Here is a 26,411-nt window from a genome sequence, read left to right on the forward strand (position 1 = left end):
TTCCAGCTGCTGTCTCTTTAAGGCCTCCCTCCCCATGTGCACACTTTCCTCTGATTGGCCAGCTCTGCTTGCAGCCACAGGGAAATTTAAGTGAGCTTCAGGGTGGGCGTGTCCTACAACTTGCTTGCTTCAACTACCTGATTGGACGTCAGAATCCAACGTCAGGTTCTGGCCAAGTCTTACAAAATTCTCGTGACGTCTCGTTCAGAGCTGCAGGAAACCACATTTCCAACAAATGTGTATCTTGTCTTGCCTAGGTTTAGTATGGACATCCACCATCGTAACATTATATGGATCAGCATCGAAAGCCCCGTTTCCACCAAGCATTTTGTGGCGTTTCCACTATCAAAAGTTGGGAAAGGTCCCCAATTTTCCGTCCCGTCCCGTCCTTCTTTTTGCTACTCTTCTGTTGGGGTGCCAAGTCTACTGATCCGACCCTAAAAGCTGGAGCTAAACACTGCAGTCCGTTGATTGGTCGAAAGAAGCGTCACTTCCTGTGCGACAGCGGTAATAAAGGACGGCTGTATTTTTCCTCGCGGCACACAGCCTCGTCTGAAACAAAGCTTCATTGCGTTTTGTAACAAAGAACCACAAGCCAATGAGAAAGACCACCAATTGCTGGATGTCCTCCATTGTTGCTCTTTGTTTACTGTGTCGCGTTCTTCTTCGTCAAATTTATTCGCGGGGTATACTGTGTCGAGCTGCTATGATGTCACGCTATCACGTAGCTGACGCGGCATCCGGCTTACACGCCGCCGACCAAAAAAAGAGTACGGTAACTACGGTTGGCAGTGGAAACGCAAACAGGATCAGGCTTTACCGAACCAAACCGTACCAAACTGTACTGATCCATACTGGACCGCTCGGTGGAAACGGGGGCTATAGATCTCTTTGTAGTAAATTATCCTATATAGACAACAACAATCATTGTTCATTGCAAACATTCTTTGACAGATATCATCAGATATAATCCGTATGTAGACACATGTAATGGTTGAATTTGTGTATATTCACTTTGAGGCTTGTATAATTTCAGAGGCCCAGTCTTTTTTTTAACAAATCATTTTTATAGTAAAGGATTATTTGCGCAACACGAGTACTCAGTTCATGCCCTCACATGTTCCTGCTCACGACCACCTTTTCTCATGTGGCTGCATCAACCCAGTTAGAGAACAGGAATAACTATGAATAACCGACTATGCTATATGATTAGATAAAATCAACTTTATTGAACCTTGAGGAGCTTGTACAGCCCTTTTCTAGTTTTCTGACAACTCAAAGCTCTTTTACACTGCAGGTCACACCTACCTGTTCACACCCATTCACACACTGATGGCAAAGGCTGCTATGTAAAGTGACCATCAGAAGTAACTAATCCCATTCATGCCCCAGCATACTCCGCAGACGAAGCAGCGGGAGCAATTCAGGCTTAAGTGTGCCCGAGGACACATCGGACAGGCACCCAAACTTCTGCACCTAATTGTACAAATAAATTGGCAACATTTTGGTATCAGTGCACTTTAGACAGTGTGCAGAGGTTTTGCATGCAAATTTCGATGGAATCATTCTTCTTCTATGCACCAGTCTTGTGGAATAAATGTGCCAAGTATTTCTTCTTCTTTGCTTTTAAGATCTAACAAGTACACTGCACTGTAAAGGACATTGTCAGACTGAAGATTGATTGTTCTTTTAGAAGTTATGGTAATGTTTTATGGGCGACTATCCATTAGTAAAACAACAGAGATTGTGTAGTTTAACTGTTACGCTGGATATTTAAGATAGGAAGTCAAGCAGGTTTTTGTACCAAGTTCGCCAATGTAGACTGATTCTTTGGCACATCTGGTTCCTATCTATCTGCTTTCTTAATGCATTTGTGCCGCACGGCTAACAACGACAAACCCTCATAAGTGTCCTCTCAGTCAGACCATGAGAGAGGTCAGAGGTCAGACACACGGCTTACCTTTGCCAGCTGAGCGTTGACCCAGTTGGTGAAGGTCTTCTTCTGAATCTGTTCTTGTTCCACTGTGGGAGAAGAAGACACAGACACATTATATTACATTAACAGATACAAACTGTGAATAATACAAGCAGATTATTGAAGCTGAAATTCACATCTACAGAACCCTTTATGTTGAGTGTTGCAGTAGATAATCTTATTTTTATTAGCTACAGTGTGTATGCTTGATATCTCACTGGATAAGAGAGACGTTAGCTGCAGGTATTATGAGACTTAATGAACAGCGCTATCTTTTTCTGAAACAACAGAAAAAGTGGTTCGCTCAACAAACCCACTCTTTGACAGCAGAGACTGGGTTTGTACATTTACAAAGTCTTAAATGATCAGAATTAAAAATGAACACAAACAAGTTCTAATGTCTAGATTCAATCCAAACAGCCAGGAGATCAACAATTCTAGTATATAGTGTGTCTGAAAGGCAACACAACAAGAGATAGTCATACTGAGGTTCCAGGACAGTCCTGCTGTGACAGTTTGTGTTTAACTAATTTGTACTTGTTAACTGGAGTCAGCTGAAGATTTTAACTCAGTTTTTATTAGATCAGTAAAATCTCAGAGGTCACACAGCTCCCACGAGGAAGTGTGTAATTTATTACAACAGTGGGCCATCAAAGAGTATTGTACATCATTTTTTGATTTACAACCGACACAAAGGCAGATTATCACTGCGGCTGACGCCCACTTGTTTGGCCAATCATTTCGGAAAACCTTAGGGTGAAATGATCACACACACACACACACACTTTCAGACCGAAGTGTTTTGTCTGCGTGTTGCCTGAACAAGCAGAAAGCCTGCAATAATGAAACCACAGAGAATGAATCAGCGCACACAGAGCTGCCAGCAAGGCAGCATGTTCACATAAAACATGTAAGCAGCCACAGAAATTATTTTTTTCCCCCGTTTATTTGTTGTTGTTTTTTTAAAGATAGATTTGGTTTAGTTTTATTTTTTAGGAAAATGATATTAAAAAGAAAAACCAAATAAAAAAATGCAAGGCTTCACTGTGGTTGTGCAACATGCATAAACGGTAAACGAGACATTCAATTATTTTCATTTGAAGAGGAATTCATTGATTACATCTTTGACCAGCATGCACCAGGATGGTGCTACAAATCTTACACAAATAACTATAGTAACTATTTCTGTGTTTTATTCAGAATGTTAACATTAATCTACATTGTCAAACAATACTACTGCAGTCCAACATCTGCTCAGCTGTGCAACTTCTACTCTGCTACATGTGCTGCAGACAGTGTTGAGTATGGTAAACTTTAGAGTCTTAGCTCGCTCTTTGTTGGCACAAATATTTACAAATCTGTAAATTAAAAAAAATTAAAAAATTAATCACATTCTATTTTGTCCCTTTAGGCACACAGTAGGTTAAGCCTTCTTAATGACTTCCTGTAGTCACTGACGGACAAGCACGACCCCGCTGCACCTTTGAATGTCTCATTTCACTTTAAAAAACCTCACGGACAGTTGACGAGACAAATTAATCAAAATATTAAACTTTTTTTATTTAGAACTTTTTTTTAATTTTAATTTAATGTCATATCCTTCGATCTACCGGAAGTACCTTATTTATTTCAAAATAAAAGCAGTTTTTTTTCTCAATAGGAAGAACAGTCTTAAGGCTGCACAAAAATTCAAAATACAAGTAAATAGAATAGAATAGAATTTAAATTCAATTTCTTTTAATCGAGCTATTAATTGATTTAAAAATGAAACTGTCGATAGATCAATCTGCTGATGGTTTGGGACACAAAAAATATATTGGGCATACTTTAATAAACACAAACAAAATCTGCATTTTCAAAATGACTAACACTAGTGTTATCAACAAACTTGATGAACAATCAAACACTCACCATCGTAAATCTCAATGAAGTCAATCAGATCACTGACAGTATGAAGACTCTCACATATAATCCAGTCCTCATTCTCCATTTTCCACACACAAAAAAATGCTTATAGTTCGTCAAATATCTGTCAGAGCCTTCTAAACTTCCAGCTATCCAATGATCCAGGAGTATCTTCAAAAATATTCTTCCTTCAACAATAATTGTTCTTCTTAAAACTGAAAACATCAAAAACTGCTGTGTAATAAATCAATCAACCCATTGCAAAAGACTGATTCTTCTATCTGCTGTATGTCCATGCTGTCCATGTTAAGCATCAGCCCTCCTTCAGACTGTCTGCTCCTCTGAGATGTATTAACAGACAGCTTGCAGGCTATTTTCTGTCTTAATATGTTTTACAGCAGGCAACCTCTGGTATCAGTCCAGTTGCAGTCATTGGGAACCCCCCTGTGAAAAGTAAGCTGTCTTATTTTAATTAACCTGGTAACATCAAACAATTACAAGACAGAGGGGGGAGGGTGTTAGATATCTTTAACAACATGGTCCAAAGAGTTATTAAACCAAAAGAAAACCTGCAGGAAAGTACTTAAACCAACAACAAATGAAGAGAAACACAACGTTTTCATAAGTTCCTGGCAAGTCAACAAGATGTGGATACCCAAGAGCTCTGACACACTTGAGAGATTGCCAAAAGAATTATTTAAAACAAAACTATTTGGTCACTGTAACCACATGGCTTTAAAGTCAGCTCCAAAATGCTCTCATTTTAGTAACTACCAGTATGTAGACCCCTGAATAAACCCACCCGTCTCAATAACAGGGTTCTTTAGGAATACAGTGATAATTCATACAAGGGCAAAAACCTGGATTATAACACAAGACTAATGAGTTTTTCTTTCTGTCTTTGTTGTTGTTTTTGTTGTTTTTAAATGTTTCTTTTGGACAACATTTGAAGTTCACTTGATTCAAATCTTTAAGGACTTTTATGAAAGATGCCTGAGGCTAAAGAAGCCTAGAGGCTGGCACATCTCCAGACCTATAGCTAACAGAATTTTTTTTTTTTTTTTTAACTGCTCAACTAGCTTCCAGCTGATGTTTTGTATAGTTTCCTATTTCAGAGCCATGTTAAGATGATAACTCAACTTATGTTGTTGTTAATTTATGTTAAGCTTCCAACTGACAACCCGTGTTTCTTCACCTCAACTAATACCACAAGCTGGCATGTGCCGGTCAGACCGACTGATGGCATATGCCGGTCTGGTCCACTCATATGGCATATGCCACATTAAGCATCCTTAAACTGATTTTTTTAAACCAAAGCCTACTAACAATATTTATCTATAGCCAGGATACATATTATACAATAATAGCCCTATATTATTAAAACATTGCGCATTATCTAATGATTAAAGAGCAGCATACAACTTTACAAAATGTTGCAAATGTTGACTGGTAAAATAGCAAATTCAGCAGTTAAAGTCCTGACTTGTTGCTAATTGTACCACAGTGACATTGTCTTTTTTTAAAAAGCACACATTCACTTGCTTTTAGTAAATGTCACAGCAGAGTTCTGCCTTCAGGGGAATGATAGTTCAGTCCTTGGATAGGAGTCAAGCTGTCACATTGTGTTTGCATTACATTTCACTGCATGTGTATGCAACACATACAGGTTGTTTTTAAGCAAACCAAACAACTACTTTAATTGTCTAAGGCAAAATCTAATTTAACATTTACTTGCAAGTATATTTCTTAAACAGATGATCAAGAGTTGGACACATTCATGACCTCGTAGAAAAAGTATTTTGCTCCTATTGTCCAAAACCTTCCTTGGCTACTGTTATACTGCATCATTCCACCAACAGTAAACATTTTCATTTGCTGGTGTAACATTTGTTACAGGATAATGCCTTTACACTCAATCCTAGACAGAAAATTTTCTCTGTTACCTTAAAAAATTTTACTCTCAAAACAAATGAAACAACTTACCCATGTTGGGATCACTCATGCTGATTCAGCAGGGATTACTTAAGCTGACCTAAACCTATTGCATATCAATTCAGATCAAGTTTCTCTACCGTCTACACACACACCTGCACTGACTCTACGCCTGCAGACGAGAGACATGAATAATAAAACAGATTTGGAATTATTTTGCGACTAGCTCTTGTTCTCTAAACAGCTGACAGTCTACATCTCCAGCCTGCAGGGAGGCAGGTGAGATCTGCTTGGCTCCGCCTCTTTCAAATCTGACGCACAGCGGCTCCACAGCCTGTCCAAACAAGACCTGTAATGAGCTTGCCTGCAGCCTCCTGGGTATATTTTAATGCTATATAAGAGAAAAAGTGGGTCAAATTCAAATGTCAGCGGTGGAGAAAAGATGGTTCTCTTACCACATCTAATCTTTCCTAATCCCTTCACATGAGTGATCAAAATAATCAACTATAAAACTTTGTACATGAAAGATGAATAACTGCAAAGAAATGTTCTTTATGTGCTCATTATTAGCTTTCGGTCAGTTTTGGTAGATAAGTTTAATCAGGAGAAGAGAGAGAAAAAAGTTGAGTTTGCCTGCTAGCAGAGCCACGGCCTACATGTCCCAGGATGTATTGCACAGAAGAAGCCTGAGCCAAAAAACTGCTTCTCCTCAGCCATATGTTTTGCTCTAGTCAGCAGGAACACAGACAAAGAAAATGTTTCTTCACCTACAGCTCCCTCTGTACTTATACAGAGTTTCACAGCTATTTTGAAATATAAGAAACTGAGAAAGGGACAACAACAGAACAGGAGAAAAAAAAACAGGACAAAATAAACGTGAAAAAATTAAACCACTGTCAGATCTTGTACTGCCATCACTGTGTGGTGTAACCATCAAAAGCTCTAAGGGTGTTTTTACATTAGGTACAGTTGTTTCGTAACATGCTCGAGCACGATTGCGCCCCCCTCTCTTCTCCCCGAGTGGTCTGCGTTCACATTAGTAACATCGTTTTGTGCCTGAGTATACTTGCTTATGTTAGAAAGAGAAAAGTTTACAGAAAAACATTGTAAAAAATGGAAGGGAATCATGTCCTGAAATTATTATAAGCGTCTCTAGAGCTGGAGATCCTGTGAAAAAACAAGTTTAGCTATCGGAAGTCCCACCCCTTCTTGATTTTTATTGGTCATGAGGGAAAGTGACATTGACGAGTGCGGCGGTGTTCCAAGAGTTGAACTATTTACAACTGAGAGTGCGATGAGCACAGCCACACAAAAAACAGCTGACACTGAGAGTGTTTTATGCTTAGGACGCTGAGAAATGAAAATGCTGAACCGCATTGGTTTTGTATAGAAACTTGCCAATGCAAGCAATTTGGTAATGCAATCAAACAGCGACATCTTACACATTATCCCATTGATATTTTGAACATGTTGTATAGCAACAAAAGTAAAAAATAAACATGATCCATTGAGAACCCCTGCACATCACAGCTTGGCTTCAAATGTTCAAAACTGCCCTGAGAGACTGCGGCATCATGAACAATCAGAGTCTCCTCGACCCCCACCCTCCCTCCCTCCCTCCCTCCCTCTCCCTGCGGATAGATCTCTGAGATCCGTCTCATAATTCTCTGAAAGCATAGGTTTCCGTTTCAGCACATTAAACTCAACATGACCCCGCAAAAAAAAGTGACAAAAGTGAAGCAGGACGGCGCCAGCAGCGGACTGAGACGGATCCATCACACTGCTCCCCTGAGTGAGATACATAACTGAGGTTAAATAGTTATTATGTTTCCACGGTAACCCCAAGATAAAACATTGAAATCAAGACACGGGGCTTTCATTGTCATAGTTGGATGACCTCAGACTTCTCTTGGAGTCCAGAAACCAGGAGCCTGGGCTTAGTTTAGCTTGAACAACTGTTGGAGTAAATCACCATTTCGTACCAGCACAATGGTCACGATAATAATCTAATACTGAGACCAAATGTCAGTATTCAGAGCTCAAAAAATAATCTTTCTGGTCTTTCATATATGTGAATTTATAAGACAAAAAAGTGCAAGTTAAAAGCCAACAGTAGTGTGCTTTTAGTCAGAAACACTGCACTGAAATCTTTGCTCAAAGTGGAGAGAGAGAGAGAGAGAGAGAGACAGAGAGAGACAGAGAGAGAGAGAGACTGACCCTGCAGCAGCATGTGGACATTGTCGATGTCCAGGGGGATGGGCCCCCTCTCCACCAGATCATCTCTGGAGTAGAAGTCTGACGACATATTTTCTCATCCACAGCCTCCCTGCAGCATGGCAACACTCTGAAACAAAGAGAGAGAAAGTTACATCAGTGTCGGTGTGGCCAAGAGGTAGCTTTGAAGTGGAGCGTATTACTTTCTCTGCAGGGCTAAAATTCTGATGCCACTGAGCTGAAATTTGTGGTTCCTGCAACAAAAAAAAAAAAAAAGAACATCCTAGCCTTTAAATGCAACCCCTGCTAGTTGACAATACAGGCAAGAAAAAAATAAATTCTAGAAATTGTTTCAATTAGGGATGCGTCGATGTATAGGATGATCTTGGCTATCTGCCCTGTTGGCAAACATCGACCTGTCGGCAAGCAGTGTGGCACACACCGATGTTAGTAGCGCATAGAATTAGCAAAATCTAACTATTGCAAATCAATGTTTGTATGTGTTCCTGTGTTATCAGGTTTAGCTAAATGTATTAAATAAAGACTAATGGATGCTGGAAAGAAAACTACAAATGACTGAATGATCTTTGAAATCCCATCAGGAACATCTTAACATTTCTATGCTGTTGAAATGTAATATATGTACCAGCTTTTACTAAATGCACCAGTTAAAAGGTCATCTTTAACTGTAGTTACAAAGTTAAGGAGAAATCCAACTATTTCTTAGAGACCTTGAGTTTGGCGGTTAACCCATTCAAAGAAACAGAAAGTCTTCTACCTCCTCTAAAGATAAAGCAGCAGGAAACCCTCCTACACTGAGTTTATGATCTTTACAGTGCAACCAATCACAGCCCTGTCAGTCAACCCTGGGTGCTGGTTTAAGGATGCTGTTTGTCGGGTAATGTTTTAGCTTGTTCCGTCTTGCCCTTGGACAGGAAGAAGTGAACTGAGAAAAACGTGTGACATTTACGTACCACTCCATATTTCTCTGCCAAAACAAACCACCCTGTAAAAAATTCTAATGGCGCATGTTTTCACCGGAACTTTTCTTTCTGCTGATCACGAATCGTGACTGACAGCTTTGGAGAACAGGCAGGTGAGCGAGGCTAAAATAAAACAGCGTGAAATAGCAGCAGGCTTCACCAAAATGCCAGGACAAATGTCAGAGCAGGTTGAATATAAGCTGTAGCTGTTTGTCATAACCATAGTGCTGGGATGTTCAGGCGAACAAATCAGACATTTCAACTTCTAGTCAGCGTCTTGATTCTTCTTCTACTGCATATATATCTCACAAGCACCCACAACTCCCTGAGGCACTGAACAAGTGAAAAGATGTCATTCAAGGTACTTCCGGTCACTTCTGTTATTCTGGCCTGACAGATAAAAGGGTATTAAAGGTCAAAGGTTTATATCGTCAACAGGAGTCAAACTGTGACATCACAATGTTTTACAAGAGTACAAAAACAAAGCCAACTAAAAAGCCAGAGAAGAGCAGCAATGCAGAAGAGTTCTCAAAATGTTGTGCAATTTGAATAATTTTCACATTTCATATCCAGAAGTGCAATCATGGGTGCAGAAGTAAATAATAGAGGGGGGGGGGATGCCAATAAGGACTTGACAATACAATAAAATTGTTAATAGACATACGGTACTATTTTATGATCCAGATAGAGTAGAGCTGTCACAAACCAGATTTTCAAACTTCAATTCAACACAGGGTAAATTCAAACAGCACTGCTACCTGTCTTGATACCATTGCAGCAAAAATACAAAGTCCTAGGCAACCAACATAGGGTCATTTCTGCTATATAACTTAACATTTTCAAGAATTGCAGGCAAAGTCCTTCAAACAGTCTAAGTTACAATTTGACAGTCACATCTTTGCCCTGTCATAAAAGTCTCTGACAAGCATTGAAGAATGAAGTCAATGCAGAAGTGCAAAATCCTGCAGTTTGTCGAGGTGTCCACTTGAGGCTGGCTCCAGTCGCCCCGGGAGTCACATACACACCACATTTAAAAAAGCCAGTTTTACAGCAAGAAATGTAAATGTTTACAGCCTGGTTCACAAAAACGATATTGCTCTGATTAGTTATGGACCTCGAGGGTACAAAAGAAAAAGCTTTTGCTAAAAAAAATAAGTGATGCAAATATACGGTTGTTACGGTTGGTATTCGATTTGGATGTAGGGAAGTGTTTCAAACATACAATATTATCATTTTGGAGAATAGTGCACCTTTCTGTTTAAATAAGATAAATAAATGAATTAATAAATACATTAACTGAAAAGTTAAGGGCTTAAAAACATCTGGCAAGAATTCACAAAAACAAAACCATTAAGTTGATGACTGTTTATCAGAGGTTATCGCCATGCTTCTATTCAACCTCTACACAACACGACTGCAGCAATTAACTCGTGCAAATTCTTCAAAGACAACTATGGAAGTGAACCAATGGGGGGGTGGGTGTGTTTGTGTGTGTGTGTGTGGAGGTTAAACCGCTATAGTGCGGCATTTGAGCTATCCCAAGGCTTCGTGTCAGCTGCGGACGAGAGAATAGAGGGAGGTGAGAGAGCTGCCGGAGAGAAGGAGAGAGAGCAAGGGCGAGAGACAGACAGAGTTAAGGCAGGGAAGGAGAAAATAAGAAAGTGCTGTAAATAAATGAGGCTCATAGAGGCTGTAACCAATTGGGAGCTGTCAGGAGACTCGGACACAGATATCATTTACTCCACAGGAGAGGACTACAGCCTTCACGGCTTTGTATTTATCTCTGTCTGACAAAAATAAAAACAAACTTTATATGGTTGTTAATACGTCTTTATAACGTAACAAGTTTGTCAAAAAGTTGCGTCATTTAGCCGACTCTGTTGCTTCCACCGCCACTTCCGCGTTGCTCTTTTCACGTCCCCGATCTCAGCTGCCTCAGGAGTTTTTATAATCATTATTGTAAATAAACATGAGCGAACAAATATGAGAGTACAGCAAGCCTTCGATTTGAATGGCTGTGAGGCGTTACAGGGGAGAGATGGGATCAGCTGAGCCAGCAGGGGAGAACAGCGCCGTGTGTGTGCGTGTCTGGCTGTGTGTGTATGAGGAGCTCCTGATATGCCGTGCTCTCTCGCGTCATAATGCGATTTTAATTTAGAGGCTGGGACACCAATATTACGTGATTGGGGAATCAATATTAATGTCTCAAGGCGGTGCTTTGTTACAGGCTGTTGCAGAGTTACTCTATGAAAAAGGGCTTTAGAGTTTTCTCAGGATGTTTGTGAACATGGCTCCTGCTTTCAGACAATCAAAATAGCTACATACAGTCGAAACGATCTTCATGCCAATGGTCTCGTTGGCTTAAGAAGCACATATAAAGGCATCAATATTTGGCTATAACTTGTAGAGAAGGGCATTGCAACTAAGCTAAGGCTTTAAGTGGTGTAGTGTGTGTGGCATGCACCTCTTCATACTTGTCCCTATGAAAAAATAAACAATAATGAAGAGGAACCAATCAGTTCAGAGCAGATCAAAAAAGATTAACAGTGTTAAGGAACAGAACGTCTGCAGAGAATGATGATAGCTTAGCCAAAGTTATATGAACCAAATAAAAATTTAGATGACAGAAGAGACTGAAGGACAAGCTCACTGAAGGTCGGGTAAAAGAAAAGGAGTTTCCCTGAGTCAAAGTCACAAGTCACTTCTGTCAGCTCTAATTGTGGCAACAAGGCAGAGGGCAGTGAAACACACAGCACACACTGTTGTGGAAAAAGTACCGGGAGGGGGGGCGGGGGGGGGGGGCATCACTAGTCCACAATGCTAGATCTGATAACTTCTAATGTTTATTTAAATGTGCGTATCTATCCAGATGAGGTACACTGATTCTCGTGTGCAGAACAAGCTTAAGGGGAGGTTGAAAGGGAGAAAAGGGAGCGACGCCTTCAATCATGTTCACACCTCAGAGCTCCACAAGTCAGCTGATTCAACAGTCCAGATCAGCTAACAGCACGCACGGCTTATGGGACAGACGGAAAGGTATCAGGGTTGAGCCAGGGTCAACTAGTTTATTACAGGATACAGCAGATCGTAAATCCTTCCCTTACTAACGAATTAATGAGAAATAACATATCCATAATGAAGCAATATGGCTACCCTGTACTCACAGTTCAGTGAAAACACTTCAAGTGTACAAAATTTTTGTAAAGCAGAGCTGGAGTCAAGAAGACATTATCAAGAAACGCTTGTATGCATACAGAAATCCTCCAGCATTAGAGTTTGGTGGTCCTGGTTACTGTGGGCCTGTGTCCATTAATGTTTTTTGGGCTTTTTTTTTGCACCAGCAGCGTCCACATATTCAGGTTTGTAGGGCTTCTTTTCAGCTCTTACTGTTTCTAGGTTATGAAAGTTGGCTTGCAGCACTTTTCCATTTCCCCTGCTCTGTTTTCATTTGCTCTGTATGCACATGTTTTCTTTTATTCAAAAAATATCACAAATAAGACACGAAAACAAATGAGAGGAACAGAGTCCTGGAACAAGCAGCAGCTTTAGAACTAGAAATTGTACTCTCAGAAAGATGACTTATTAGTTTCTCCCCCACATAGTTATTGTTTGTAAGTCATGCCCCTTCTTCATTTTGATTGGTCGACAGGGCGGAAGTGACTAGTGGGGCGGTGATTCAAAAGTTGTACTTTTTTCAACTGAGAACACTGTGAGCACACAGCAGCAAAAACCAGATGACGCCAAGGGCATTTTTCACTTCTGACGCTGTGTGCTGTAAATGCTGAAATGTGTTTGCTTTGAATAGAAGGTGGTTGCTTTCGCTTCAAGCTTAAAAAAAAAAAAAAAAAAAAAAAAAAAAAGCATGAACACAGGCCATATATCATTCATTTTCTCAAACACCTATCTGCTGACATGAATCCCCAACTACAGGACTAGATGTTTTAGAAGTTTAGGTTAGCAAATTATATTTGGGTTTTGTGCTCACTGATCAGAGCTTTTTTGGTGGTATTAAGAATTCAGATTCTTTTCTCCGTTGGCTTGATGAATAATGCTATATTGACGAAAACAGCAACAGGGAAAAGGACAGAGGTGTGATTAAAATAAACACGACCATTCAGGCAAACAACTTTTAACCTTCTTTTTTCAGTGTGAAACAATTTGCATTGACTGGTTTTAGCAACTTTAGCTTTGTGTCAATGCAAAACTAAGTGTTCAGGACAGACTGAGAAATGCTTGTAATTGTCAAAGCAGAAGAAAATAAATGTTATTGAATCAAATTAAAATGGCGAGACCCTAAGTGTGAACATAGGGTCCATGAAATGACTGCAGTGAGACGAAAGCATGCGTAACAACCAAGCACACGCTGTACTGGAGATGCAATGCAAAGGATCATTCAACTTCTTTAATTGTTCAACTCATCTAACATTGCACAAGAATAAAGAGAGTAATCTGCAATTGACCGACATGGATTGACTCAAATTAAACCGAGTCACACTGAAAAATGTCATTGTTTCAGAAACATGCCAGAAGTGAGCTGACCCGATTAAAAAAAAAAAAGAGTTTGCACCGTGGCTGCAAACATTACCTGTGGAAACCACATCTTCCTCATTCCCATGATGCTACAGGTTTAACACAGCTACTTTAACATCTCCTGATGCTTCCTTCTCATCAGGAGCGTCGTGACTTTCTTTGCGACAACAATAACACACTCATTAGCTCTCTCCAAATGACTTCCAGCAGGGCTTTGTGCTCTTTGTCTAAGACTGGGCAGTAAATCAATAGAGAGAGTGTTGTTCAACCTGTCAGACAGTGCATTCACAGGCACACCTTGGAAAAGATGATAATAACAAAGGGGAGAGTCATCTCTGCTTTCATTTAACTGGAAACACAAAACAAGAAGTTTCCATTTAGGCAAATAATAAAGCAGCAGAAGAGCACCAAAGATGAGCTGCGATGACGCTCTGGGAATTGGGTTTTTCCACAGAGAACTAAAGAAGAAGGATTTATAGAAAGTACACTTAAATGAAACAAAACAAAACAAAACAAGCCGACAACGTGAAAAGGTCACTGCCACTCCTCGTTACTTTGAGTTCATTCGCTGTTATGACACCAGTGGCTGAGAAGTGGATTGTGCTCGTCAGCTGCTTGCTCAAACATCCATTTGGAATCGGGGCGAAGGATACCCTAGTGGTTACATTTTGCGCCCCGTGTACAGTATGAAGCCGTGGGTTTGAACCTGACCTCGGCACTTTGCTGCATGTCATCAATCCCCCACTCTCTCTCCTCCTGACATTTTCTGTCTCTCTTGTTGTCCTATCAACTAGAGGCAAAAAGGCCCAAATCATAATAATAATAATAATAATAATAATAATAACATATCATCCAATAAGCAATGGCCGAAAAGCAACCTGACGAGTGTGCCCCATGTACAGAGGCTACAGTCCTCAAAGCGGGCAGCCTAAGTTACAAATCCAACCTGTAGCTCTGTTGTCGTTTGTCATTCTCCACTCTCTCTCTCTCTCTCTCTCCATGATTTCCGACTCTATCCACTGTCCTATCTATGTCATAACATTGACAATGTATACCTGATGCACATTCTATGTTCTTCATTGTGCATCAGAAGCACAAAGGAGCTCTGTGCTACTTGCTTTTGGTAATTAAACATCTGCCTCAAAAAAAAAAAAACTCACTTCTAGAGCCAATGTTTGTGGCTTTTTTCTGACCAGGGCACATCAAAGTGAAAATAGCATTACACCGTATACAAACTGTTATGGGCAACTGGGAGACAGGATGGGCACGTTTTGAAGTGAATACTTTACACTAGTCGTACTCTGGCAATACAAAGCGAACAATACTGTAAATGTAAATAGCTGCAGACCTTTAAGGGGGAAATTAATTCATTACATTCCCCAGTCAAAATATCCCTGAATGGTTGGGATCCTAACCTTCAGTAGCCGTCTGCTGCTTCAACCTTTAGACTGTCACTGTCCACAGTATCCGCAGTATGACATCAATCACACCGTGGATGCCATGATGGGGATTTCTAATGCAGCAGGCTTAACGAAATGATTCTCAGTTCACTTCAATTATCATCTACAAAGGAGTTGTGTCAATGTTGTCCATGTGATTTAGAAGCAAGGAGAGTGTGGATTTACACAACAGAAATGTTTTCACGTCTTCACGCAGGCGCCACAATGAGCCCGATAGCTTTATGCTGCAGGATGTCCTGATGAAACTGTTCTGAAAAAATACCCACTCCGGCTGTGCTTAGTTCAATACAAATATCCCCAAAAACCTGCTGAATAAAAAAAAAGATTGCTGCCCCTTAAAACATAACTAATAAAGCAGTGGTCATAGGTAACTTCAAAGCACCTATTTGTGCACAGATGCATGCAAGTCAAACATTCTGAAAAGTATTTTACTTTACCAGAATCAACTCTCATCCAAATGTAAATTGCCAAAGTTTCAAACTTTGCTGAGAATCTTACTGTCCTTATTTAAACATGATTCTCAATTATGTTTTTATAAAGTATTCCAGGTGTTTCACCTTTCATTAAATGCCTGTGGAGCCCTGTCATCATCACACAAATTCTTGAGCAAGTGATAATGTATTTAATGAGGCATGAAGCTGCCTCTAATTGGACTTATAATTAGTCAATAACATTGACTGATCGGGCTAATCAATGTTTGGACTAGTAAGAAAGAGTTGTTATGCTTTCAGGGATAGGTCGAAATGCATTATTAATCTATGAAAGTATTATGTTGATCTACTGCTAGCCAATAAAAAAAAAGTAGGCAATGACATTAATTCTTACATTTGATTATTGTTGTTGTTGTTTTTTTAGTTTGCACTGACTATTTTTTATTTCTGCGGTCTATATCAAGTGCTACAAAGTGTGCGCCCTGTCTGCAGGAATGTGAGATAGTGTCGATGTTATGAAGCTGACAGAGCCCAAAAATAGCAGCGGGGAACACGTGTGAATGTCTGCTTTCAGATCAGCTCAGCTGAGCCGTAAAATGAGTCCTTGACGATGACCAGAGGACTTTTTTTAATATAGCAGATAACGAAAAGCGAAAAGTTGCCCTGCAGGTTTAAACAATAGTGCAATGACAAAATCATTCTTTGAAAAGCACACATGGCAGGGGAAACAGTGCATGGGGATGATGCAGTAACTTTATTGATCATACCTTGGATCAATTATTGCCACATTACAGTTCGATATTTGAATGTTCTAGTTCATAAAACGTTCAAAAAAGTTGCTGGTACTTACAAGCTGAGTGACAAGAGTCCGTCTTTGTCGAAGATGCAGATGCAGGTACAGTGAATATTGATGTCCAAAGAAATGTGGAAGAACAGATCTCAGTGCTCAGTAGTAGCCTACTCGGTGGAGCTGAAACCTGAAGCGCAGTTTCAGATCTGCAGTCCGTGGAGCTCCAGGACGGGCCGGACTGACACCGGAGAAGCCCCAGCCATACGGGGGCCGATCAAAAAAACTCACTGCTGGGAGACTAAATATAGAAACCAGTCAGGGTTCAACACACACCCTCTCCCAAGAGTTTGGCACTGGTGGCTGTCACCTGGGTTAAAGGTCCCACATCAACATGTGTATGTAATGGGGTTAGGTTTAAAGTCAGCTCAGCTGTGGAACAAATCCAAAACCTGGCAACCTGAGGCCAACTCATGGTTTCCCCTGGTCCATTCATAAAGATACAGAGGAGGGGATATTACCGAGTGTTAGAACAGCATTAAAAAGAGACTAGGCAGGAATAGGCCTATACTTGAAGATTAAATTATAATGCTAAAAAATCACTACTAGATAACATAACATTAGAAAAAGTTGTGTCCAACTAACTTTTTTTAAATAGAACTTTAGTCGTTTTATTTTTTCTTGACTAGTTGATAAAAATAACACCATTACATGCATTAATAAGTTAATAAAACTGCATTTAGCCAAACCTTCCATCTTGCAGATAAAAAGCTAGCTAAAATGTAGGCTACCACTGCTGGCATATGAAATAATTAACATTAAATGAAAAGTTGCTTACCAGTCTGTCTGTAAAAGCAAAAAACTTCTGACAGTTTACTGCTAACATGCTAACATTTGTTCGCAACATTATCAGAAATCATTTGCTAACAGACATTAGGTTACAGTTAAAAGAAGTTTGCTACAGGTCCTTTTGAAACTGAAGTTTTACAACATTTTGACGTTTTTTGCTCACAATTCACAGAGGAAACTGAACAAAGTACCACTATAATGAAGTAGGCCTATTGAATAATATGACATTAAAAACATTCAAAAAGGTTACGTGCATTTATTTTTCCAAGAAATTTGCTATAGGGCATGGAGTTATCAAGAAACATAGTGACAGGCCTACATTTAGTCAGAAACTATATCTATAGCGTAATGGTAATATCCATCCAATATGTCTAGTAAAGTTACAAAAGGGGCATTTGAAAACTCTTAGAAACAGACTTTATACAGGAAGAATATAATTGATAGATTTGAGGAGATCCACCCAAATAAAGACCATTATGTTCAAAACAGGTATTTGTTGGTGGCATCTTGTGCTGATGGTCCATAAAACAAGTGAACACACACATACTGTATAGGCCTAGTTCTTGAAGTAAGTGCTACACCCATATAAGTCTTATTTTTCCAGGCCCAGGGAGCTCTATATTGCTGAAGAGCTGACACGAAGGTCAAAGCTCACACAGGCTGGCTCAGCAGTTTGGATAAGAAGCTAAACTCTGTGAAGAGCTCCTGTGACAGTGACAGATTAAAGGCTATTTGCAAAATACCAATCCTGATATTTGTTTCACGGAGATACTCTGCTAAATAATATATACTTACCTGATTTATAAATTGGGCCTACAGTATAGCCAAATATGGGACTCTTTTATTCGTTTGTTATTTGTTGACTTGAAAACATTAATGAAGGAAGGAATGGCCAACATTCAAAATATTCTTGATGCACCAGGGGGGGTGCTCTTTGTTTTACATTTCATCTTATATTTTATGGAAAAAAACATTTCTTTGGTTGGTGTATTATTTTTATTCAGCCACAAATAAAATATCCACGTCAAAGGCTTTCTAGGTCTCTCACATGTGCACAATAAAAGTAGTGAGTAGTGTCAAACAATGCCATTATTCTAAAAAAAAATAAAAAACACATCTGATGACAGAGTGCACAAACTTACACAATCAGAAAGGGAGAAGTGGCACAACTGCTTAGAAATCTATAGCCTAATGTCTCTAGGGGTTTGTTCACAGGGCTTTGTTAGAATCAATACTTCATGTGAGCACCAGAGGGCAGCACAACATCATGTTACTCTTAGGCTGGTGATGTCTTCAGGCAAAACCAACAGATTGTTCTTGGGTTAAAGTCCAAAGTGAACTTTTCAATGAACTATCAGCAACTTTCCTGGGGCAGTTTGAATGAGAGCTGTTTTTGTGCTCCCGGTGGAGCAACACGCACTTAGCTGTACAATTTTAAACTTTAATTCTCCATCCAATAATAGTAAATTGATCAGGCATAGTTGTGCTTTTTCCAACTTCAACTTATTCGCAAAAAGGCAATTTGGGCAACACATGACTGACTATATTTCAACAAGACTCTCTTACATGAAAATGTATTTTATGTGGGCAAGTAAGTATTAGAAAACCTACATGTCATTGCTCTTGTCCATGACCCTGCATGGCCATGTGAGTGTAGCTTGTTGTTGGCCTAAAAAAAAAAGTTCAGTTAAGCTGAAAAGCTTACCCATAAAATTAAAGATATGATAAAAAAATTATACTAAGAAAATTGGAACAGAATCTTTCATTTGCAAGCCATGAATAATTGTATAGACAACGGCTTTGGGAAATCCAGGCTTACTGTCTTTGTGCTGAATTACAATTATCCTCATTGTAGTCACCACTGTTATCCTATTACACACAATCTGTTACTCCACACCCTGCACATTGTTCAGTGAGAAGCTCAGGGTGGCTAATTCTACGTGATGGTTGGAAGAAAGGGTGTCTGAACCCGTCCCTGACTCATCCTCCTCTATATTTTCTCTAATCTAACTTTAATTGCTTGGCCTTAACTTTCGACTTTCCTTCTAAAGATTCATATCCTGAGCTACTCAAGAGCAGTTCTGCTCCGCTGTCTCCGCACGCCGCCTGCAGGTTCCCTCTGACACTGGTAATTCCTTGATGAGGCGCTTACTCACCCAAATCAATTCTTCCCACCTCTTTCAGTCTCCTTATCTCCCTCATGCTCACCCTGATGCAACCTTTAACATGTATCTTTTCTCTTCTCAGTGCGCTAAAGCCTTCAAGACATGGCTACGCCCACTGGAAACAAAAAAAATCGACACAATGACAAGAAAGAGACAAAGCGGCAGAATTAGGAAACAGCAGGGATGAAGCTCAGGGGTGAAGTCATTACAGTCGACAAGTGAGAACAGGAGCAGGGTCTGTCTCTGGAGCCGGCTAATTGAGCTCGGATGAGTGAGAGTAGACACAGGTAGGCACTGTGTTTGACTGTGTGGTTCCCTCTCTTCCGTGCGGATGACTATGAACAAAAGGGCAGACTCTTTCTCTAATCAAGCTAATGGAGTGGGAAGACGCTGGTGGCTGAACGAGATGGGCAGTGACAGGTAGAAAGGGCCTCCAGGGAGAGATTTAGGGGAGGCTGAGGTGAGGACTTCAGCCTCTGATTGGCAGGACGGAGGGTAATAAAAAGCCCCTACTTGTACTGTCAGATCCATTAACAGCAGGTTCAGGTCTGCCGCGGTTCTTGTCAGCCGTCCATGCTGCCAGAGGAAAAACGTCAGAGGTTTAAGGTCTGTGTACTAAAACAGTGAGAAATCTGCTTGTTGACCGCAACAACCTGCTTAGACTTTAATCCACATTGTATTGAAGTGTGTGTTCAATAGTCAAACCATTTAATCCTTTTTTTTTTGGAAGCAGGACAGCAACTGAAAGTCCAAGCTATGATGACGCTGCAAAGGAACAAGTCCGAATGGTAAGTCAACTCAGAAGAAATTCAATTTAACTTGTGTCCCTAGAAAAACATCTATTCAGTACAAACAAGTCTTTATACAAAGTGATACATTAAAAATAAACAGGCCAGGTTCAACATGAATTCTTCAATTTGGAAGCAGGTAAGAATCAGGCAATTTGGTGGCGGGACTGTCTGCACAGTTTGCCTGTCAGAGATACAGGTCACTTGGCATACAGATTTCAGTTTGAATTTTATACAAATAGAGACCTTGTTCCACTCTTGCCGTAAGCCTGTGTAGCTCATAGATTTGGTAATAACACCATAATACTACAGAGTTCTTTGAATGCAGAATGAATAAATGCATGGATTTGGAGCAGATCTCACAAGCTACTGCACTGTGGGTGAGGAGGTCTGCTTGAGTTATATTTCTTTTAATCTATATATTTGCAAGTACAGAGTCTAATGGAAAATATGAATCAAATATCTGATCATTTTGAGAAAAAACTAAATATCGATTTTGTTATTTTTCAAAGCATGCAAAACTCAATTTTTAAAATTGAAATACTCTGAATTACTTAAAAATTGAACGGAGTTTCCTGTTTATCACAACATTTATTTTCCAGACTATATTGGTCCTATACACCTGCAGAGTCATTATTAAGTCTCTCTCTGTCTGTCGGCTTTATTGACCGTGTTCTAATAGCCTTTGTTGCTCCTGGTTGTGGTGTGAAAGCAGTGTCAGTCGGGTGAGGTTGTTTGTGTTGTTGGCATTAAAGTTCAAATTAGAGTTAATTAAGACAGCATTACTTTACAGCACATAGGACTGAGCCAATGAGGAGGTCCAGCTGGGTTCATCTTTCAGGAGTTTGTCTAAAAGCAGCTGCTTAAACCATTTAAATGTAAAAACAAAATGTAATTATAAAGAAGTTCAATTGAAACATTATATTAGATACAAATTGGTGTAAATGCTCGGTCCAGGTGATGTACAGTAGATCCTTCAGAATGTTTGGAGTAGAATAACTCACAGCAATAAGAGAAACTAGTTCAGTAGGACTGTCTGTGCATTTGTGCACATGTACATTTGAATTGTTCGGTTAAGAAAGTCATGAATTATGAAATATGGCACAAAACAAATACTTGTTTTCTTGTTACTTCCACAATCCATCATGTTAGGATCCAGTGTCTGCTCTGCCTGAGTTTTACTGACATATTTACAGCTCTCGGGGCGGCAGTAGCTCAGTCTGTAGGGACTTGGGTTGGGAATCGGAAGGTCGCCGGTTCAAGTCCCGGCACGGACCAAGTCCGGAAATTGGTCTGGTAGCTGGAGAGGCGCCAGGCCACTTCCCGAGCACTGCCGAGGTGCCCTTGAGCAAGGCACCTAACCCCCCCCTCCCACAAGCTCAGGAGCGCCCGCCGCAGGGCAGCCCCCTCACTCTGAGACCTCTCCATTAGTGCATGTCCACAGGATCCTGTTTGTGCATGTGTGTGTATTTCAGTTCATGTTTGTGTAGCATGTTTACTAGACAGAGTGTAAAAAACAAATTTCCCCTCGCGGGATCAATAAAGTATAAATTCTTCTTCTCTTTCTGCATCATGAAGTTATCCCAGAATATCCTCCAAAATCCATCTTCACTGCTGAAATAAACACACATATGTTCCTCACCCTCAGGAGGCCTGGCATGGTGCTGTGCTGGTTTCTGCTCTGGATCAGTCTGCAACAAAACTCCCTGCACCGGGTGTCAGCCGTCAACCTGCGGCGCTTCATCGGCTGCGCAGTCCGGGAGTTCACTTTCCTGGCCAAGAAGCCTGGCTGCGGGGGCCTGCACATCACCACGGACGCCTGCTGGGGGCGCTGTGAGACCTGGGAGGTGAGCATGTGGGAGACAACTACTGTACTGTACACACAGAGAGAAGAGGAGAGGTGTGTAAATGTGATTAGATTAAGTGATGTAAGTAATGCAGACAAGTTTACGCAGAAGAAAGCAGAGAGAGAGAGAGAGAGAGAGAGAGAGAGAAATAGGAAAGCAAATACTGTAAATACAGAAAAGGAGAGATGGATGATCGAAATGGAGGAAATTTGTGATGTGTTCCTCGACATGGAGGTCAGAGAAAGGGTCAGCCGAATGCGAGCACAGATCGGCAGCAGACACAGACGATACAGAACACGAACAAATATTGGAACAAATGAAGACAAAAATACACATATCAGAAAAGTGTATTCTGTGTATTTAATAATAAACCAATATCTAAGTTTGTCACTTGGTAATGAGAGGCGGTCTGAAGTGGATATCTGAAGGCTTTCAGAGCAGTTTTCACTGAAATTGAGTTATCGTTTGCAAGAATGGAAAGCAGCAATCCAGAGATTGAAGTGACAGCAGCACTTTCCTTAACAATGCCTCAACTGCATAAAAGACACAGTTGGATTGTATAAGTCGCCAGATACTGATTAAAAAAAAATGCTGTGAAATCTCAAGTTTCATCTGTTACGTTGTATTTGGTGACAAGAGGCATTAGAAAGCTCATGATTCTCTCTGCCTTGTAATTGTAGCGTAGCTGGTGTGTGTGCCAGAGCCTTGTTTTGTGATATTCTCTGGATCCCCCCAGGGAGGAGACTCATCTTTGTGTCTGCTCTTACCTCACAGAGAGATCAGGGGGAGGGGATGCCGTGCTTTTTAGGAGGAAGAGTTTGTAACACAGACACAGGATCAGGGGCACAATCAATGAATTTTGGTTTAATTTGTCTCTATTTAGAACTAAACGTCTTCAGAATCTACAACCTTACTGCCTGTGAACTGGATTATAAGAGAGAAATGTATTTATTGCAACAGGAAAATAGAATTCATTTCCCGCCCCGCCAACACCACAGCAAATAATAGAGGCTCCGTGGATGAGTCACAAATCTCCATTTAAACAGTCTCCCGCTGTGAAAAAAACAACTCAGGAAGATTTCAGGGGCAGCCTGTTGTACATTTTCGAGAATTTACAAGAGCACACATGTAAAAACGTCTAAAGATAACTTTTAAGCTTTTCATCCACCAGTAGTGGTGTTGTTGGTATTTGGTGGAAATATTCAACATATAACCACTCAGAATGAGCTATTTAGCTAAACTTAGATGTTAAGTGTCAATAGCTAACCTTAGCAACAAGACACATAGAACACATTGCCAAAAAAAGAAAAAAGGATCACATTTTTTGATGAGAAGAATACAACCAGAGAAGGGAGTTTTTTTACACAAGTTGTTTTCCATTTCTAATTTTCAGAAACCTATCCTTGACCCGCCCTACGTTGAGTCGCACCAGCGGGTTTGTACGTACAACGAGACCCGTCTGGTCACTGTGAAACTGCCAAACTGTCAACGGAACGTCGACCCGACGTACACCTACCCGGTCGCCCTGAGATGTGACTGTGGTGTTTGTCTGACCAGCACAACTGAATGTATAACAGCTGTGTAACACAACCCTGGACAGGCACAAGATTTTATTTTTCATGTTTTTCGCATTTGCTTTAAGTTGCTGCTGGATTTCACGTTTGTTTGTTTGATTAGTTTAGTGCAATTTTAGAGGACAAAGCAAGAAATCAGATTTCCAAGAAATCAGGTAAAACGATACCTGATAGTGTGTTAAAGCATTGGTTTTTTTTTTTAAGTGGGTTGAGTTAGCCTATACTTGTCAATGGGAAGTATGCAGGCATAAAAACATGTTATGTGGTGTGCAGAAGTAGAGCAAAACAAACGGGCTTGCTAGCAGAAAAGTATTGCGCTGTGGATTTCTTTCAGTATAGCAAACATTTACCCAAGGTGTTTTTCTTCTGTTGTAATCGACTTGCCTTTCAGTGTGTTTATACCAGATGTGAGCTTGTCCATGATCTGATCAGTTGTATTAATAAACTGGGTTTTTTCAGCGTGTTGAAATTTGATTTACTTAAATGAATACAGTTATTTGTATCTTTCAGACTGAAATCCTTCAGCACCTTAAATGTGTAGTTTTGATTGATTTCTTTATTTCGAACATGTAGAAAAAACAAAACAAACAAAGAAACGCTGTAATTATAGGTAGGTAATAGGTATTAATTACACAATAGCATATCATATAATATAACATAATTACTTGTATGCCATTTTCAAATAATCTAATTAATTACACCCATAATGCATATTCCCATCCCCATAATAGAACTATGTACAGTGTACCATCACCAATAGTGTGAATACAAAACCTGCAAACCAATAAACTAAACCAAAGAGTAAATGAATAATCACAAACACACCCCAGTCATTGTGATTACCCTTTCTCATCCCTGTACCTCATGAAAACTATTTATTTACATTTATATTTGAATTATATGACGTTACTACATTGCTTCAGCTCTTCACTCAGATTATTCCATCGTTTTACACCAGAAATAGATAAACAAAAACTTTTCTGTATAGTGCTTATACTACGTCTCTTTAAGTTTAAAAGCCCCCTTAATTCATAACCCCCCTCTCTGTCACAAAACAATTCCTGAATGTTGCGAGGAAGAAGATTATTCCTCGCTTTAAACAATATCTGTGCAGTTTTTAGTCAGTAGGTCAGTAGGTCAGTACATTTTAATAATTTGGATTGTAAGAATAATGGGTTGGTGTGGTTGTGAAATCCGACATTGTGTACTATTCTGATGGCTCTTTTTTGAAGTATATTAAGTGGTCGTAGATTGCTTTTATAGGTATTTCCAGATTTCTTAACAGTAGTTAAGAATCTGTAAACAGACTGAGCAGTAAAGAATATGAAGTGATTTAAGTGATTTTTGCTTTTGCCAGGACTGAAATGCTTCTAGATCATTTGTTATGGACATGTTTAATGTGAGGTTTCCAGAAAATGTTGCCATCGCTGATCACACCAAGATATTTTGTTAGTTGACTAAATAGTCTTTCATTGATGGATGCCCAATGAAGTGACCACTCTTTAACGCTCGGTTAACCAACCTGAGGTCTGAATCCAACCCAATGCTGGTTAGTCATCAGTAACCGGGCAGATAAACAGGGCTCTTACAAAGTGTTGTGAGACATATGAATCCTAAGGGGGAGAGGGATTTATGTAATCCCTGTGTGCTCACATGTGACTGAGGAGCCGCAGGGCTGCGTTCGAGACCCAGCGCTCAAAGGGAAACAGAACATGCACTACTCCCATGATACAAACCCTCTCTGTTCTTTTTTTCTTTCTCTGTTTGGCTTTGTTCACATTCTGCACGTCATTCTTTTAAAGCTCCCACCTGCTGCAAAAATACGATTTGACAAGATTCAGTCCAGAGTTTTTTGCTCATTTGCATCATCCATTATTATGATTTTCTGCTGAGGAGCAAAAAAATAATCCATGTCCTAGAGCAGGGGTTCCAAACATTTTCAGCTCGCAACCCCCAAAATAAGGGTGTCAGAGACTGGGGAACCCCCCTGTCCCTGGAGGTGGTAAAGGCATATAACCAAGCGCACATCCACAAGTACTAATAGGCCTATTCAAACACTGGTAACACAAAAGAAAAACACACAGCACAAGAAACATAACATAAGTTTATAGTTATCGTAAAAAAAAGGCTAGAATCAGAATACATGTAATTTCCATTTATAGACTTTAGCACTGAGTGGACTTACAGAACGTAAGAAAGAGATACATGTGTGAAATCTTTGTGTGCATCTTTATGTAAAGAGCAGCAGACACCTACATTTGAAATATTTTTACATTTTAATTTCATTTTAATTTCACTTAATTCTAGAGTTTAATTTGAAATCAAACTACATTTTTTGTATATAGTTTTACAAAAATGGGGAAAATGTAGAATTTTCATTGCTTTTTGGATTTGTACAAGGCGTAATGCAACCCACCCAGAGGGTCCTGACTCCCGTATTTGGGAACCACTGTTCTCGATATTGTGATTTTGTGAATATTGGCCCCTATTGAATATATGCAACTGCATGTTGCAGGGCCAGACTGAACCTAATTTTTTTCTGTGTCTAAACTTTATATTGGTAGACTTTACACATGCGATTGCTAATGTAGTTGAAACTGCCTACAAAATCATATAAATAAGTAGATTATCAGTAAGAAAAAGTTACCTGACATATTCACTATCATTATATATTGATATTTAATTTCACATTCATCCCAGCATAATCTATATTATATCATCAGTCTTACAGTAAGTAACAAAGCTGCGGGAGTCTCACTTGGACCAAACATATTATCAGACTTATGACCTTCTGGTATCTGATCTCTTCCTGTCGGGTCAGCCTAATAACACTCAGGCAAGACTGTGTTATCACCTGACACTGTGTCAATCAGTGCAAAGATAATCATTAGCCGTTATTGATCCTGGCCTGTTTTAGAAGCTATATTGGTTTTCTAAATGTTGGAGTCAATCCAAACTAACAAGCTGACTT

At 39.8% G+C, this 26,411-nt stretch overlaps 2 protein-coding genes across 2 annotated transcripts in view; one reads left to right on the forward strand and one right to left on the reverse strand.

Moving 5' to 3' along the window:
* Positions 1-8,165, reverse strand: part of syne2b (spectrin repeat containing, nuclear envelope 2b) — a 136,866-nt gene extending 128,701 nt beyond the window's left edge. Inside the window, exons 1-2 of the mRNA XM_061063570.1 lie at positions 8,030-8,165; positions 1,961-2,022 (exon numbers count right to left, since the gene is read on the reverse strand). Of these exons, the coding sequence (XP_060919553.1) occupies positions 1,961-2,022; positions 8,030-8,117 (150 nt within the window). The 5' untranslated portion in view covers positions 8,118-8,165. The remainder of the gene's footprint in view (positions 1-1,960; positions 2,023-8,029) is intronic.
* An 11,608-nt stretch (positions 8,166-19,773) lies between these two features.
* On the forward strand, positions 19,774-24,047 carry gphb5 (glycoprotein hormone subunit beta 5). Its single transcript, XM_061062889.1, has 5 exons — positions 19,774-19,837; positions 19,965-20,019; positions 21,668-21,866; positions 23,260-23,547; positions 23,625-24,047. The coding sequence occupies exons 2-4, from the start codon at positions 19,988-19,990 to the stop codon at positions 23,449-23,451; spliced, it is 423 nt and encodes a 140-aa protein (XP_060918872.1). The 5' UTR covers positions 19,774-19,837; positions 19,965-19,987; the 3' UTR covers positions 23,452-23,547; positions 23,625-24,047.
* Positions 24,048-26,411: the final 2,364 nt, after the last annotated feature.

The sequence above is a fragment of the Labrus mixtus genome, chromosome 18 (assembly GCF_963584025.1).
Source record: "Labrus mixtus chromosome 18, fLabMix1.1, whole genome shotgun sequence".
NCBI classification, from domain to species: domain Eukaryota; kingdom Metazoa; phylum Chordata; class Actinopteri; order Labriformes; family Labridae; genus Labrus; species Labrus mixtus.

Coding starts and splice junctions, on each gene's coding strand:
- gphb5 (XM_061062889.1), top strand. CDS start 19,988: ATGATGACGCTGCAAAGGAACAAGTCCGAATG. Junction 20,020..21,667: donor CAAAGGAACAAGTCCGAATG/GTAAGTCAACTC, acceptor CCTCACCCTCAG/GAGGCCTGGCATGGTGCTGT. Junction 21,867..23,259: donor GGCGCTGTGAGACCTGGGAG/GTGAGCATGTGG, acceptor TCTAATTTTCAG/AAACCTATCCTTGACCCGCC.